We start from the raw sequence: 17,817 nt of genomic DNA, 5'->3' as shown, positions 1-17,817 counted from the left end.
CGATTCAGTCTGCATTTAAAAGAGCCCACCTAATAGACACTTTCTGAAACAATGCACAAACCGAAACATAGCCGTCCTTTGAAACTTGCACTTATCTGAATTTTGCAACACAGTTCTCCAGCCAAGTAATGTTTACAAAGCAGGGTAATGTGCATAAAATGCAAATAGGTGAAATAACATGCAAAAATGCATATTATGCATTATATACACTCTATTGCAAAAATGACGCCATATTGCATACAACTGCATGTATAAAGACAGAGCCGTGCTGAAATGCTAGTGAATTTTCATGAGAACTTGTTTTTTTTAAAAAAAAAACAAAACAAAAACCCAAAATTGCAAACTAATGTGGAGAACTGAACTCAAGATTGGAAAAATGAACCGAGAGAAACCAAACAAACAGGTTCACCCATTGCTAATCCCAGTCAACTTTGCTGACTGTTGAGAGCCATACTTATTTGATATCTTAAATATTCAGCACTCATTTAATTTATGTAGCCCCTCCGCTTTCATCTCCAGCTACTATTTTTTTCATTGTGAGCAGTTAAGCAATTGCCTATTATATAATAGCTGCTGAGCAAAGCAGCTGTTCAATAGTGGAACAGATTCCCACAGGAGGTAGTGGACTCCCCTTTCTTGGAGGTTCTTAAGCAGATGTTGAGTGGCCATCTGTCATGTGTGATCTAGTTGAGATTGCTGCATTGCAGGGGATTGGACCAGGGGACCCTTGGGGTCCCCCCCCCCAACTCTGCAATTCTCCCATCATTGCTTAAGTCTCTTCCTCCCCTGGGTCTTCCCCAGGCAATCTGAGACTCGGTTGCGGTGCCTGTCTTTGCTCCTTCCTCTTCATACCTTCAATGGTTTTTGGAGACCAGAAGGTAGGGGGGGATTGCGGCAGGAGAGGGAGACACCCATGGCTCTTCACCAGCCAGACTCGTCTCTGCCTCTTGGCCTCCTTCCTACCCTGCTTCAGCTTTTGTCTTCTGAGCTTTTCTCTGCCACAGACTTCTCCAGGTCACTAAGCCCTGTTACCTCTTCAGCTTCCAACACTTCCTCTTCCCAGGCTGCTCCCTCTGACCACTCATTGTTGTCCCACCACCAATCCCCGGGTTCTGAACCTTCTTCCCTTAGGAATTCCCCAGCTAGTTCCTCGCACCACTCATCTGCATCCAGCTAGTCCGTGACACTACCTGGGAATGCTGAGGATTGAATTTGCAACCTCTGGCACTGAGCTGGTACTTCCCCAAGTACCTCCACATCCTGCCTCTATTTTATCATCATCTGAGCCCTCCCTTCTGGCAAGCCTAGTTGAGCTGTGAGCCATGCTGAGCCACATAACACTTAACAAGCCTATTATAGGCAGATGTGTAAAAGTTGTTCATGCCCCTTTTTTTATTCTGAGAGCTTATTTACAAACTGAGAAAGTCTGACCCCCTTTTTCACTCATCTTTTCATAATTGCATTATCAGTTTTTCTTCCTGGCTCTTGCTTTGATGGCCACCTGTTGCTATTTTCAATACCCTTCATTGTAAGAGTGGTTCCCGCTGTGAGAGGCAATTGGCCACTTGATCTCTGAATGAAGATATGCTTGCAGCAGTGACACATTTTTGCTGTTTGTTTTGAAATCTAAACCTTAGTCACTTTAAATGTGCCTCTCCCAGCTATTTGAGGCATAATTCACCAAACTGTAGCTCTGCAGTCAAAATTACATTAAATGGGTCAACTGCGATGCAAAGTCAATGTGTAAGGGTAAGTTGAGCAGTAACTGTAATGTGATGCACTTGCAGTGGGGAAGCCTAGCTGCCTATCAACTGGCTAAGCTGGTGTGCTCAGGGGATGAAGATACTGGAATGTTTGCAGACCTGCAGTTTCAGGAATGAAAGCATGCAAGTCCCCAAGGACAGAAGGACCACCTGAGAGGGTTTGATGCAGCTTACTCCTAGGTAAACTAAACTGGATGCATAGGTTTGCAGTTCTGCTAATCCAAATAAGACGAGCCTGCTGGATCAGGTGAATGGCCCATCGAGTCCAGCATCCTGTTCTCATGGTGCCCAACCAGGTCCCTTTGGAAACCCCCAAAGCAAGACCTGAATGTCCAGTCCGAGTTTCTGTGCGCATGAGTAGCTGACCTGTACAAATCAGCATGTGCACAAACATTTGAACACACGCAGAGACACCTCACCGTGTACAGTGCAACGTGTGGACACAGTGCATTTCTTTCGTATGGGGCTTCCGTGGATGGGATCTTGGGGAGCTCTTGTTAGAAACGAACGGCAGGCTGAATCCTGCCCCTGTTTACCCACCCGTGTTGTGGGGTTGCTTCGGGGAGCTAACTGAAACGAGGAGGTGAACCCAAACTCCAAGCGCTTCCCTCGTCCTGCAACTCGCTCGCAGCAACAACACATTATAAAACTGCCTGGGTTTTGTAACCATCCCGCACGCCGCTGCCCAATGAGCGGCTGCAGCGGGAGGAGGGCGGGGTGGAGAGAAGGAAAGCCAGGCAGACAATCGCATTGGCCTTTTGATTTTTACATAAGTATTTTGCATAGATGAGGTACTTTCATGAGGGGCGTGTCTGGGGAGGGAAGCCGGCAGAATGGAGGGGCTGGCGCTTCCACAGAAACAGACGGGCAGCAGCAACAGCGCGGTGTAGACGCTGTCTCTGCCTCCTCCAGCTTGTCGTGCTCCGCGGCGCCACTTGAGCAGCTTGCCCGCCCTCACGAGCAGAGGCCACCCACCGCCTCCGCTCAAGCAGTTCGCCCAGTCATGGGCTCCCCGCAGCGGCAGGAGGAGCAAAAGCTACCAGCTGCCGAGGCTCTCCAGGCGCGCGGTTCCGAGCGCTCTTCTTCCTCGGCTTCCGCCGCCCTCTCTGCGTCCTCGCGGCCGCCAGAGACCACGATGCGCCCGCCCGAGTGGCAGGGGATGCTCCAGAGGGCAGAACGGTGGCTGGCGCAGAGCGGGCAGCTCCCCGAAGTCCTTCGGCTCTGTGAGCTGGCGTCGGGCAACACTCGGCTGCTGCGCGCGGAGCAAATGGGCGAGCTGGTGGATTGCATGGCGCGCAGCATCCGATTGAAAAGCAGCTCGGCGCCGGTACGTGAATGGGAGGTCTTCGGCTGCCACAAATGCCAAGGTTTCCTGTACGAGCCTGTCTCGTTGGTCTGCGGCCACACTTTTTGCAAAAAGTGCCTGGAGAAGGAAAGGGGCCAGGCGGCAGGATGCAGCATCTGTCCAGAGAGCAAGGGCGCTCTGCCCCGGCTCCGGATAAATGTCGTCCTCAGCAACCTGTTGGCCAAATGCTTTCCTGAAAGAGTGAAGGCGTCGCAGCTCCGGTGTGAAGGGAATCTCTTATATAAGGAGAAGAATTTCCAGGCTGCCCTTCAGAAGTACAACGAAGCAATCCGATTAGGTAAGTTACCTTGCGATGCGCTCCGTAGGTGAGGTGGGCAGTGGATTACTCAGCGCCACCTTTTCTTTTCTTTTCTGTCTCTTCCTCTCCCTTAACCAGGGACCTGTGGGGTTGTATTTCTGCTAGCCTGTTCACGCGTGAGCGTAGAACGCGTTATTCCCTTCCAGTGGCTTAGCGTGGGGGGTGCTGGGGGGCCCGGCCGCGCCGGCGCAACATCTGGGGGTTAGGGTTAGGGGGCGCAAATTACTTGCCTTGCCCCGGGTGCTGACAACCCACGCTACGCCACTGTTCCCTTCCTTTCTTGCTGACTCGCAAATGAGCGTGTAAATTTCCTCGCTTTGATGGGGGAAAGTGATATTCTTGGCGGGGTAGGGGGGTGGGGTTGAAACTTTTCTCCGTGTTTTTATCTATCTGGTGACTCGTGCACATGTGCAAGCTACCACAGGAAGTTTCCGTTTCCTAGAAATGAATATGCACGTGTGAACTAGCTCCTTGTCATTTTCCGTTCTCCTTGCAACTTCTTAAACTTTTCTGAGGGACACAGAGGTGAGGTGGCCAGCTGCTGTTATTTGTTAAACTGGCCCTGCTCTCCGGCCCTGTCTTGTATCCTGACAGGCAGAAATTCAACTGGTACACTCTTGGCAATATGTAGAGCTGCTGCTGGGGTGTGGGTGTGTAAAGGTATAGCAGCAGATCAGTAAAAAAGAAGTTATACAGAAGATGTGCACCGATCTGAGTTTATTGTACTCCAATCCCAGCTCGTTTTGACAGATTTAGTACTGGTGTTGGGTCACTATTGCGAGTGCCTAAACAAGGGCTCTGTTTGCCGTGTATGTTATCCAGGGCAGATCAGTGTAACTGCTTGGGCATAGTGTCCTACCTGGTGAGAGTGCACATTCATACAACCAATGTACCCCACATCTACACCTGCCATGTAAGAAAGCTCTTCTTGCCTGTTGGCAGGATGGAATGGAAGGTAAATACAAACATGATAAATTACAGCTTAGTAACACTGATTCAGACCTTCAAGGTAGTCTTATCACCAATATGCTTCTAGCCGCCTCTAATCTTTGTATAAAGCCAAAGTGTATTAAAAGAACGACAGGTGTGTTTCCTCTGGGATGCTGACGGTATCAATTAATGTGATGGGTTTCAACCAGAATATCTTGGTCAGTTTATACTACCGGCCACGAAATACAGTGGTACCTCGGGTTACATACGCTTCAGGTTACAGACTCCGCTAACCCAGAAATATTACCTCGGGTTAAGAACTTTGCTTCAGGATGAGAACAGAAATCGTGCGGCAGTGGCGGCGCGGCAGCAGCAGGAGGCCCCATTAGCTAAAGTGGTGCTTCAGGTTAAGAAGAGTTTCAGGTTAAGAACGGACCTCCGGAACGAATTAAGTACTTAACCCGAGGTACCACTGTACAAGGGGATCTAAATACCCACCCCGCTCCGAGGGGTGTAGCCTGCAAGGTCTTAAAAGGTTCAGCATGGCTAAAATGTATATATGCTGATTTATATGTACAGCTACAAATATCGATCTGTAAGCTGCACGGTGCTTTGCAGCATGCTGAGCTGCCCTATAAACAAAGTTGTTGTTGTCGTTCTTGTCGTCGTCGTCGTCGTTTTGTTTTTTTTTAAAGCTTTTTTAAAAGTAGAGGAAATGACAGGGGATCACGTAAGTCCCTGGACCACGCACACGATTAGCAACACCCCCTAACTGGCATCTAGCCCAGGAACGGAAAGGACAATGAACCCTGGCTGTGTCTTGTCCATCAGGCAAACCCTCACCTTTGCATCCTCACCAAAGTCTTGTCGATTCCGTCCGAAGTGAAAGTAGGTCAGGAGAACAGTATGTTGCATAAGTTTAGTAGCCCGGTCTTAATTCCCTGCCCCCTTCCTATGGAATAGTTGTGTAACGAAGCACAGGTCGCGTTTTCCAAAGCATCCCACAGGCGGGCTGATCATATTTAGTAAAATTGCCAATGACTCACTGCTGTGGTCTCTTGCTCACTCGAATTAGATTTTATTTGTAGATGTGAACAGTGGCTTTTTGTCTGCAAAGGATCCCCCCCCCGCGCGCGCGCCGTCGCCGCCGCCCCACGCATTTCTCTTTAAAGCAGCATGCAAGCTAGGATTAATAGACACTGTTGAATTGAGTGAAATGCCTTTTTAAGAAAGTATTGATTGTGCCAAATCGAAGGGGTCAGTGTCAGTGATTTCAGAAACTGTGGGAGCTTTTCCATAAAGAATCTTGATTTACCTTTGCTGTAGCAAGAGGCTTGACACATGAATCCTGCTGGCTTTTTAAAATTTTTGTTTCTTTTGGCAAACTATTGCATAACTTCCGAAGTGGTAGCTGTGTTAAGTATTTTGCAGCCGAGAGAGAGAGAGAGAGAGAGAGAGAGAGAGAGAGAGAGATCAGAGGTTCTTTGTGGCAACTTTTAAAGATGAAAGGAAAACTCTTGGGATGCCATGAAGTTTTTGTTGTGTTTAGAAAAAAAAAAATGTTGAGCTATAGAGCATCATCTGTAGTGAAAATCATAATATCATTTAATCAAATCATCAAATCATGCAACCATACCATGTAACCATAATATCATGCAATCGTTCATACAGCCATATATCATCACAATATGGCTGTGCTCTTTTATCTCTGGTTGGGGACAGAGGGTGGCACTAGGGAGGGAGTTGTCGTCGTGCCACCCCTTGGTGTGTGGAGTGCCGCAGGGTGCAATCCTCTCCCCGATGCTTTTTAACATCTTTATGCGCCCCCTCACCCAGATTATCCGGAGCTTTGGGCTGGGCTGTCACCAATATGCTGATGACACTCAGCTCTGTCTGCTGATGGATGGCCACACCGACTCGGCCCCAAACACATTGACCAGATGCTTGGAAGCTGTGGCTGGATGGTTTCGTGGGAGCCGATTGAAACTAAATCCTTCAAAGACAGAGGTCCTCTGGCTGGGTCGGGATGGTATGGGGATGAGGGACCAACTCCCTTCTCTTGCGAGGGCCCAATTAGTGCCACTGCCTTCTGTTAAGAGTTTGGGTGTAATCCTTGACGCCTCCATTTCCATGGAGGCGCAGGTTACAGCAGCACCCAAGGCGACATTTTTCCACCTTCACCGCATCAAACAGTTGGTCCCTTACCTTTCCCGCCCCAACCTGGCCACTGTGATCCATGCAATGGTCACCTCCAGGCTTGACTACTGTAATTCGCTCTACGCAGGGCTGCCCTTGAAGCTGTCCCAGAAACTCCAGCGGGTGCAGAATGCTGCAGCGAGGCTCCTCACAGGATCTCTGCCATGGGAGCATATTCACCCAGTGCCTTTCAAGCTGCATTGGCTCCTGGTGGAGTACAGGGTCAGATTTAAGGTGCTGCTTTTGACCTTTAAAGCCCTTCACGGCCTAGGACCCTCGTACTTACGGGACCGCGTCTCCTGGTATGCCCCACGGATAGCAACACCCTAGAGGTCCCGGGCCCTAAGGAAGTTAGATTAGCCTCAACCAGAGCCAGGGCCTTCTCAACACTGGCCCCGGCCTGGTGGAATGTTCTGTCTCTTGAAACCAGGGCCCTGCGGGATCTGATCTCTTTCCGCAGGGCCTGTAAGACAGAGTTGTTCCACCTGGCCTTTGGCTCAGAATCAGTTTGATTCCCTCCCCCTCTTTCTTTTTCCTTTCTCCTCCTATGAAGAGATTGCTCCCGAATTGTTTTAATGTTGTATCTTAATCTTTTAAATTGTATTTTAATCAACTTGTTTTTATTATTGGTTGTTAGCCGCCCTGAGCTCGGTCTTGCTGGGGAGGGCGGGGTATAAATAAAAAATTATTATTATTATTATTATTATTATTATTATTATTATTATTATTATTATTATTATTACTGGATGAGGGAGCTGATGTTTATCCACAGACAGTTCTTCCATGTCATGTGGCCAGCATGACTAAGCCGCTTCTGTCGAAACCAGAGCAGCGCACGGAAACGCCATTTACCTTCCCGCCAGAGCGGTACCTATTTATCTACTTGCACTTTGACGTGCTTTCAAACTGCTAGGTTGGCAGGAGCTGGGACCAAGCAATGAGAGCTCCCCCCGTCACGGGGATTCGAACCGCTGACCTACTGATCGGCAAGCCCTAGGCTCTGTGATTTAGACCACACTTAAAGGTAAAGGTACCCCTGCCCATCATGGCCAGTCATGTCCGACTCTAGGGTTGCGTGCTCATCTCGCTCTATAGGCCATTAGCCGGCGCCGTCCGAAGACACTTCCAGGTCATGTGGCCAGCGTGACAAAGCTGCAGCTGGCCAGCCAGCACCAGCGCAGCACATGGAAACTGTTAAGTTGTGGGTTGACATAGCCAACGACACAGCGATTTCTCCAAATAGCTCTTTATTTCGTAAGCTGGAATAGAACTGACTGCAAACAGCTCAGCCGGCCTGCTTTTATAGGCAGCCGGCTGTCAACATTGTAGAAACAACAGCCCAGAGTTCCCGCCTAAAATAACTGACATGGACCTGAGTGAAAACTATCTACAGACCTGAGTGAAAACTATATACAGTATCCCCCTGCTGGCCCAGGGTGAAACTTCACTACATAACACCCCTCCCCACCGAGATAAGGCGTTAGTTACAATCGTAATGGTTTCCTTATATACAGCACTACGCATAATGGTTCAATTAGGCACAAAAGCATATCAGTTACATTTCCCATACTTAGACCAACAGTGATACATGTCCAACAACATAGTCCTTTAAATACGTTGGGCGCTTGGGAACTCTGCCAGACTGCTGGGGACTGGTAGCCAAGTCCGGAGGGCCACACAGTTCTTGCTGAGGCTGTGGTGCGACCCTAGGTGGCGTTGGAACCAACTCCCCTGGATCCGCTGCTGTGGGTGGAGCCTCCGCAAGTGGAGTGGTCTGAGTCTGTGGTAAGTCTGGCAGACCCTCTGAAGCGGCTCAGTTCGGCTCCACGCTGGCAGTTTGCGAGGGAGGTGTAGGTGGGGCCTTGCCATCTGTACGTGTCTCTTCTGGAGCCGCAAGTGCAGTTGGGGGCACCTCGGTAGTGTCCAAGTCCCCAACCCTGCGCCTAAGCTGGTCTATGTGCCATTCGCCACAAGCGTCCGTCTTCGAGTGCCACCTGGTATGAGCGAGGTCCAGTGACTCCCACTACTGTGGCTGGCACCCAAGGAATGTCCCCCACATAGTTCCGGGCAAAGACCTGGTTTCCTGGGACAAATGACCGTGGCGCGTTGGCACAGCCTGGGGGTTCAGCCACGGCAAAGTCCGGGTGCAGCCTGAGGCGGCGGCCCATAAGCAGTTCAGCAGGACTCCGCCCTGTGGCCGCATGAGGGGTGATGTGTTGCACGAACAAGTATTCGGCGACCCGCTCATGCCAGTCTCCCCGGTCCAGGCGCGCCAGTGCCTCTTTTGCCGAGCGCACCATTCTTTCCGCTTGCCCGTTGCTGGATGGATGAAAGGGTGCCGTTAGGGCATGGCGGATGCCCAGTCCCAAAAGATACCGCTCAAACGTGCCTGATGTGAACTGCGGTCCAATTTGTCTGGCAGGGCAAAAAGCCCAGAATAAAATTTAAGATTCTAACTGACGCAAAAGACAGAGGGGGGTTTGCCCTGCCGGACTTAAGACTCTATTATGAATCGGCAGCTTTTCGCTGGTTGAAAGACTGGCTACTTCTTGAGAATACAGACATTTTGGATTTGGAAGGGTATGACAATAGCTTTGGTTGGCATGCATATCTATGGTATGACAAGGTAAAGGTATATAAGGGTTTCAAAAAACATATTGTCAGAAAAGCATTATACAATGTCTGGATTAGATATAAGGATCTGTTGGAAAGTAAAACTCCCAGGTGGTTGTCACCAATGGAAGCTAAGGGGGTTAAAAAACTTAATATGGAATCTAAATGGCCAAGATATTGTGAAATTCTAGAATATGAAGGCGAAAGGGTTAAACTTCAGAGTTATGAGAAATTAAAGTCCAAAGTTAGAGATTGGTTACATTACCATCAGATAAACGAGACATTCAAACAAGACAGGAAAATAGGATTTCAGAAGGAGAGGTCAAAGTTAGAAACAGAACTGTTAGAACCCAATACTAAGAATCTGTCAAGAATGTATAATCTGCTGTTAAAATGGAATACACAGGATGAAACGGTGAAATCAGCTATGATTAAATGGGCCCAAGACATTGGTCATGACATTATGTTTGCCGACTGGGAACAGTTATGGACCACTGGTGTTAAATTTACGGCATGTAATGCCTTAAAAGAAAACATAATGAAAATGATCTACAGGTGATACATGACCCCAGTCAAACTTGCAAAAATCTATCATTTGCCCAATAACAAATGTTGGAAATGTAATGAGACGGAAGGTACCTTTTATCACCTTTGGTGGACCTGCCCGAGGATCAAAGCCTTCTGGGAAATGATCTATAATGAAATTAAGAAAGTCCTTAAGTGGACTTTTCCTAAGAAACCTGATGCTTTTCTCCTGGGCATGGTTGGCCAATTGGTGCCAAAGAAGGACAGGACTTTTTTTATGTATGCTACCACAGCAGCAAGAATTCTTCTGGCAAAGTATTGGAAGATGCAAGAATTACCTACTCTGGAAGAATGGCAGACAAAGGTGATTGACTTTATGGGACTGGCAGAGATGACCGGCAGAATCCGCGACCAGGGGAAAAAGACAGTGGAAGACGACTGGAAGAAATTTAAAATGTATCTCAAAAATTGTTGTAAAATTGAGGAGGGTTAGATGTCAAGGGGTAAGAAGTAGAGAATTACAGCTGTAACTAATAAATTAAGGAAAACCTAATGAAAGGGAATTAAATGGATAAATGAATTGACGGGTTGCTAAAAAATTGTAAAATAAGGATGCAGTGAAAGGGAGGTATGGGGAAGTCGGATGAAAGAAGGTATACGAAAATAAGATTGTGAAATTATACATGTTTGTTTTTGTTTTAGTTTGTCTTTATTATGTGCTGTGCTTGTCTTTTTTGTATGTGTTTAAAAAATTGAATAAAAAAATATTAAAAAAAAAAAAGATGTGAGCTGCGGTCCGTTGTCAGAGACAAGGACATCAGGACACCCATGCGTTGCAAACAGGCCTCACAGCACCCGGATGACAGCTTCGGTAGTGGTGGAGGGCATCAGGGCGACCTCCAGCCATTTGGAATAGGCGTCCACCACTACCATAAAGGTCCGGCCATGAAAGGGGCCAGCCAGATCGATGTGCACCCTCGACCAGGGTGTCTTTGGCGTCTCCCAGGTGTGTCCCTTAGCTGCCGGTGTGCAGGCCTCGACTCTTGGCACGCTTGACAGGCGGACACCCAGGCAGTGATGGCATCGTCCATATTAGGCCACCAGACGTAACACCGAGCCAACGCCTTCATTTTGACAATTCCCGGGTGGCCAACGTGCAGAGCCTTCAGGACGCGCTGACGGAGTCCCTGGGGAATCACGACGCGGTCTCCCCACAGCAGACAGCTGCGATGAGCTGAGAGTTCATGTTGTCTGGTTGCGAAAGGCTGGAACTCTGATGCAAAAGGCCCTTGTGGCCACCCCCTCCACACCCAGTTGAGCACCCTGCTGATGGTGCGATCCTGGGCAGACGCGGAGGCCACAGTGGCAGCCGATACAGGCGCTGCCGGAAGATCCTCAATCAGAAGGAGCGATGAAACTGGAGCCCGGTCTTCCACAAATGCTAGAAGAGGGCAACGGCTGAGGGCGTCGGCATGGCCCATCGATTTCCCCGGGAGATGGATGAGCCGGTAGTGGTAGGCAGCCAGGAAAACAGTCCATCGCAGCATGCGTGGCGAGAGGACCGGTGGAGTTGGACGATCACCGGCGAGGAGGCCCAGGAGTGGCTTGTGGTCAGTGATGAGGTCAAAAGTCCTGCCATAGAGGTATTCATGGAACCTCTTCACTCCAGCCACAAGTGCCAGTGCCTCCTTGTCGAGCTGGCTGTAATTCCGTTCCGTCGGAGATAGCGTCCTGGAAAAGTAGGCGAGCGGTGCTTCTCTTCCGTCTGGAAAACGGTGACTAAGGACAGCACCGATGCCAAAAGGTGAGGCGTCGCCGGCAAGGACCAGCGGCCTGGATTCACTGTACTGTACCAGCACACTGTCTGATGAAAGGAGAGCCTTGACCGCGTTGAAGGCCGCCTTCTCCCGATGACCCCAGGCCCAAGGCGTCTTAGTGCTAAGGAGTCGGTGAAGAGGCTCAGCCACTGTGGCTTTGTGGGGCAGGAACATGTTATAAAAGTTCAGCAGCCCCAGGAACGCCTGCAACTCCGTCTTGTTCTTTGGGGTGGGGGCCTGCTGGATAGCGTGGATCTTGGATGTGGTCGGGTGAAGGCCGGAGGCATCGATAAGATAGCCCAGGAACTCTACCTGTGGAACAGCGATCTGGCACTTCTCCCTCTTTACCTTGAGCCCGGCCTCTTGGAACCTGGTCAGCACGGCACGGAGGCGCTCAAACAGCTGCTGGTGTGTCTGCAGACACCAAGACGTCATCAAAATATGGTACCACGCCCGGAAGCCCTTGCAGGAGACGCTCCATAAGGCTTTGGAAGATGCCAGGAGCCACACACACCCCGAACTGCAACCGGCGGCAACGGAATGCCCCCCGGTGGGTGACGATCGTCTGGGCTTCAGCAGTGGCATCATCGACTGGCAGTTGTTGATAGGCTTGGGCAAGGTCCAGCTTAGCGAAGACCTTACCCTCACCCAGGGAATGCAGCAGGTGTTGGACAACAGGAACCGGATAAGCGTGCTGCTGAAGTGCCTTGTTGATTGTGCACTTGTAGTCAGCGCAGATTCTCACCGACCCATCTGGCTTGACAGGCGTGACGATGGGGGTTTCCCACTTGGCGTGGTCAACCGGCTCCAAAACTCCTTGGGCGATCAGTTTGTCCAGTTGTTCGTCCACCTTAGCCTTGAGAGCAAAGGGAACCCGGCGTGGCTTTAGCTTGATGGGGGCAACTTGTGGATCAAGGCTAAAGGAGATGGGCGTACCTGTATATTGCCCCAAGGTGCCGTCAAAAACCTCGGCAAAGTCTTTGACCAGACCCTCAGTCTCTGCGTTAGAGATGCAGTTGATGCCGGTGACTTCCAGGCCAAGGGCATCAAACCAGTCTAGCCCTAGGAGGCTTGGCCGCTGACCTTCGACCACCACCATCCGGAGCAGGCCCGAAAAATCCTTGAAGGCGATCCGGAACCGGCCAACGCCTACCACGGGAATGTCGTTTCCCTGGTAGTCTCTCAGGTGTACGCGGTGAGAGTCGAGTTGCCTTTTGGACACTCTGGGTACCAGTCTTTTGATGGTGTTCCATGACACGATGGACAGGGCAGACCCGGTGTCGATCTCCATGTCACATGGAGCTCCTTCAATGAGCACCGTGACGTTCAGCTTGCGTCGTGTAGGCGAGTCGGTTTGGCCAATCGTGGTTCCAGACGGGCAGCGGCAGTTGGTGAGAGCGAAACAACTTTCCTTGGCAGACTGGAGTGAAGACTTGGACGTGCGAGTCGATGAAGGGGGGGTGTCAGACGGAGCCGATCGGCAGACCTTAGCGATGTGGCCCCTTCTGGAACACTTCCTACAGATGGCGTCTCTGAATCGACACTTGGCATGGGAATGGTTGCCTCCGCAGCCGGCACATTCCAGTTGGCCCTTGGACTTCTGTTGGAACTTCCTGCGCTCCCGCTTTGTCTGGTGCACGTCATCGCCTTCACTGGAGGATGCCTCATCACTGCTGGCCTCTTCATGATGCACCGGAACTGGCTCCCTAGCAAGACGCGGGCTGCTGGACTTGCGGATCTCCTGGGCGGAGCGTTCAGCAGCTTCTGAGGCCACAGCCTCCTCAATGGCTTCCTGCAGCGTGAGGTCTGGCTTGGCAAGGAGACGCCGTTGCAGATGGATGTCCCGGACCCCGCAGACGATTCGATCCATCAGGGCATCGTCTAAGTCTCGGAACTCACAGTGCATTGCAGCCTGTCGCAGGGCGGTGGTGTAGTTGTTGATTGACTCCCCCTCTGCCTGGTTCCGGTGGTAGAACGCATGGCGGGCAGCAATCTTGGACGGCTTTGGTGCGTAGTGGTTGCGGAGCTTCTCTTGGATCATGTCCCATGGTGTTGCCTGGAGTGCTTCAGGTGCAACCAATGCTCGGGCCGTCTCAAACACCTCAGGCCCACAGAGGCTGAGGAATAGGTCCCGCTTACGATCCTTTGAAGGGCGATGGATGGAACACAGTGCTCTAGCCAGAACAGTCAGCTCTGAATTGGTTCTGTCCAGTGATTTTGCTCAGTGATTTCGCTCTGTGATTCAGCTCAGTGATTCAGCTCAGTTCAGAGGCTGGCCGCATCTGGCTGTGCTCTGATGTCCATCGATCCCACCTTCGTCGCCAGTGTTAAGTTGTGGGTTGACATAGCCGACGACACAGCGATTTCTCCAAATAGCTCATTATTTCGTAAGCTGGAATAGAACTGACTGCAAACAGCTCAGCCGGCCTGCTTTTATAGGCAGCCGGCTGTCAACATTGTAGGAACAACAGCCCAGAGTTCCCGCCTAAAATAACTGACGTGGACCTGAGTGAAAACTATCTACAGATCTGAGTGAAAACTATATACAGTATCCCCCTGCTGGCCCAGGGTGAAACTTCACTACATAACAGAAACGCCGTTTACCTTCCCGCTAGGAAGCAGTCCCTATTTATCTACTTGCACTTAAGAGGGCTTTCGAACTGCTAGGTGGGCAGGAGCTGGGACCAAACGACGGGAGCTCACCCCGCCGCGGGGATTCGAACCACCGACCATACAATCAGCAAGTCCTAGGCACTGAGGTTTTACCCACAGCGCCACCCGCGTCCCGCGCCACCCACGCTTAGGCCTCATCAAACCTAAATCTGGCCCTGATCAGCATAGGCAACGTTGAGCTAAAAGAACCGGTAGCCTAGATGTACCTATTAGGCAACTGCCTTCATTGCAGTGGGTTGGACTAGATGACCCTTGGGGCCCCTTCCAACTCCACAGTTCTATGCAGTTTAAGTAGTTCTGTCTCTATAATTCCCAAAAGAAAAGCTTCTGGGTCTTCTTATTCTTGTATGCTACTACAGCGACAAGAATGTTACTCGCCCTCAAAATGGAAAGATGCAGAAATCCCATCAAAGGAAGAATGGATACAAAAATGTACAGAGTATGCAGAAATGGTGAAATTTACCGGAAGAATAAGAAATCAAGATAACAAACTTTTTCTAAAAGAATGCAAATGGTTCATTAAATATTTATAGATAAATTGCAAACAGATAAAGAACATTGGTGGGATTATTGTAATAACCCGCAGTTTCATAAGAGTACATATTTAAAGTAGATGAATAAATGAGCAAATTAAGTTAATTTGGATATGTGGAAGATATTAAAAATAAATTTAAGGAACTGCAGAAAGGGGGAAGGAAGTCAAGTTTTGAAATGTTAAAATGATTGTAAAATTAGTGAGATGTATAGACACATCACCTTGCCAACAAAGGTCCATATAGTAAAAGCTATGGTTTTCCCAGTAGTGATATATGGAAGTGAGAGCTGGACCATAAAGAAGGCTGATCGCCGAAGAATTGATCCTTTTGAATTATGGTGCTGGAGGAGACTCTTGAGAGTCCCATGGACTGCAAGAAGAACAAACTGATCCATTCTTAAGGAAATCAGCCCTGAGTGCTCACTGGAAGGACAGATCGTGAAGCTGAGGCTCCAATACTTTGGCCACCTCATGAGAAGAGAAGACTCCCTGGAAAAGACCCTGATGTTGGGAAAGATTGAGGGCACAAGGAGAAGGGGACGACAGAGGACGAGATGGTTGGACAGTGTTCTCGAAGCTACAAACATGAGTCTGACCAAACTGCGGGAGGCAGTGGAAGACAGAAGTGCCTGGCGTACTCTGGTCCATGGGGTCACGAAGAGTCGGACACGACTAAACGACTAAACAACAACAACAACAATAAACCTGAAAAGCATAAATAATAATAATAATAATAATAATAATAATAATAATAATAATAATAATAATAAAACAACTCTATGATTATACATTTTATGTGGATGCTGCTGTTTCAACTGCATTAGCAGCAGCACCTGCCTCTGAACACTGCAAACAGAGGGGAGCACTGGTTCCTGTCACTCTTATGTAAGGTTTATTTTGCATAGAACACACTATGAAAAACACTATTTTAAAAATCAGGAAATTCATGTTTTAAACATCACTGTCTGCTAAGGTAGCCTTTTTTGATCCACCCTTTTGTAGAAATAACAGAACCTTCATTTCCTCCCCATTGATTTATAGAAACTGTGTGATCTTATAGCTTTGTCATCACCTGTGTTTATGAAACTCCTGAAGAGCTTGTGTAAGACAAACATGATGGCTCTTATAACACCAGTTCCTGAGAGCTCCAGTTAATTTAAAACTTAAATAATGGATGTTTCCAAGACGTACCGGAGACGAAGTGATTATGAAGGATACTGTATACATCAGAAGTGCCTATAGTTCTTGTTAATAGTTGTACTGAGAATGTTTCCATTACTTCCAGAGCCCAGTGATCATTTGTCATATAGCAACCGGTCCCAGGTTTACTCACTTTTGAACTGTTGGGAAGAAGCTCTGAAAGATGCAGAAATGGCCTGTAATCTCCAGCCAACATGGATAAAGGTGAGTGCTGGTTTCAGATTCACATCTTTTTTATTTAACTGAGCAAATCGTCACTTTCCATGTCACAGTGGAAATAAATGTCTCTGATTTATGGCCAATTGGAAATTCCTCAAACAGGCAGCAGATTGTGCGCAGTTAAATTTGTGATGGGAAATAGGCAGTGGTAACTTCTGAGATATAAAGGAGGCCTGAGCTTGCAAATAACTCCATGCAAGTTACTAGTCCACAAACGTTTTGGTAAAGGTAAAGGTAAAGGGACCCCTGACCATTAGGTCCAGTCATGACCAACTCTGGGGTTGCGGTGCTCATCTCACTTTATTGGCCAAAGGAGCCGGCGTACAGCTTCCATATCATGTGGCCAGCATGACTAAGCCGCTTCTGGCGAACCAGAGCAGCACACGGAAACGCCGTTTACCTTCCCGCTGGAGTGGTACCTATTTATCTACTTGCACTTTGACGTGCTTTCAAACTGCTAGGTGGGCAGGAGCTGGGACCGAGCAATGGGAGCTCGCCCCGTCATGGGGATTCAAACCTCCAACCTTCTGATCGGCAAGTCCTAGGCTCTGTGGTTTAACCAACAGCGCCACCCGCATCCCCCAACGTTTTGGTAGTTTCTGGCAAATTGGTGGCCTGAAAGAAAAAATCAAGTTATCAGCTACGTTTACAAAATATTCCTCCTTGCCTAGCCACTTGGAGGTAATTTTGCTCACTACAGATGACCTAGTATGGCAGCAGTGAGGAATCTGAGGCTCATGGGCAAATGCAGCTCATTAGATATCTTTGTCCGTCTGTCAGGATTCTCCATAGGCTACACCTCCTCTTCCCAGCCCTCACCCTCCTTGAGTGGTTTTGCTTGGCTGAAATTTCTCCTTGATCTCTGATAATGCTTTGTGTATGCATGCCTTGCCCACCACTGTCATGTGGCCTCCAGAAGACTCCTCAGAAGGAATGTGGCCCTCGGTAAGAAAAAGTTTATCGGCTTTTGTGGTGTAACAGGGCTGGTGAACCTGCCGCCTTCAAGATGCTGGTGCACAAACTATAGGTCTTCTCTGCTGTATCCCCAGAAGCACAGGAAGGGCTGTGGCTGGGTGGCAGAGAATTTGCTTCACATGCAGCAGGTTCCAAGTTCAATTCCCAGAGTCTCCAGGTACAGCCAAGAGAGACTCCCTCTCTGGAACTCTGGAGAGCCCTTGCCAGTCCATGTAAACAATACTAAACCTGATGAACTAAACAATTTCCTGTGTTTTTACTGCATATGTTTAAGTTGTTCGGTGAGCCTAGGAAAAGGCAGTGATGACTCCCTTCCTTCTTGCAGGGTCACTTACGGAAGGGACAAGCCCTTGTTAAACTTGGGAAAACAGAAGAAGCTTTTCAGGCCTTTTTATTCTCCCTTGCCTTGGATTCTGGTAACAAAATGGCCAAATCAGAAGCTCAAAGGGTGAGTTCTATGTATCTTTTTATCTGATGTCCACATCTCTAACCGTAGCACCATCTCCTATTTTAAGAAAGAAGCCAACCTGTAGCTTGCCAGTTTATCAGTTTATGGGATGTGGTTGTGCTTCATTATGCTCTCCACTATTGTATTGTCTGGGTGAACCTTATGTAAGTTATTTTGGAGCAGGGAACTGTCACCATCTTGTTGCCACATGAAGCTGCCAAGCACATCGGTGGTGCTGTGATGGAGAGGTCACACCGAG

At 49.0% G+C, this 17,817-nt stretch overlaps 1 protein-coding gene across 4 annotated transcripts in view; it reads left to right on the top strand.

The window, feature by feature from the left end:
• Positions 1–1,882: 1,882 nt before the first annotated feature.
• Positions 1,883–17,817, top strand: part of LONRF3 (LON peptidase N-terminal domain and ring finger 3) — a 46,475-nt gene continuing 30,540 nt past the window's right edge. For all 4 annotated transcript variants that reach the window (XR_014560311.1, XM_083722845.1, XM_083722844.1 and 1 more), the window contains exons 1-3: positions 1,883–3,406; positions 16,002–16,120; positions 17,436–17,558. Coding sequence is in view for 3 of the 4 variants with exons in the window: in XM_083722845.1 (XP_083578971.1) it covers positions 2,563–3,406; positions 16,002–16,120; positions 17,436–17,558 (1,086 nt within the window). In the remaining variant the exon portion in view is untranslated. The remainder of the gene's footprint in view (positions 3,407–16,001; positions 16,121–17,435; positions 17,559–17,817) is intronic.

The sequence above is a fragment of the Podarcis gaigeae genome (genome assembly GCF_964106915.1).
Source record: "Podarcis gaigeae genome assembly, chromosome: Z".
In the NCBI taxonomy this organism is placed as follows: domain Eukaryota; kingdom Metazoa; phylum Chordata; class Lepidosauria; order Squamata; family Lacertidae; genus Podarcis; species Podarcis gaigeae.
Note: the sequence above shows the minus strand (reverse complement) of the source record. Positions and strands in the feature narration are given on the sequence as shown.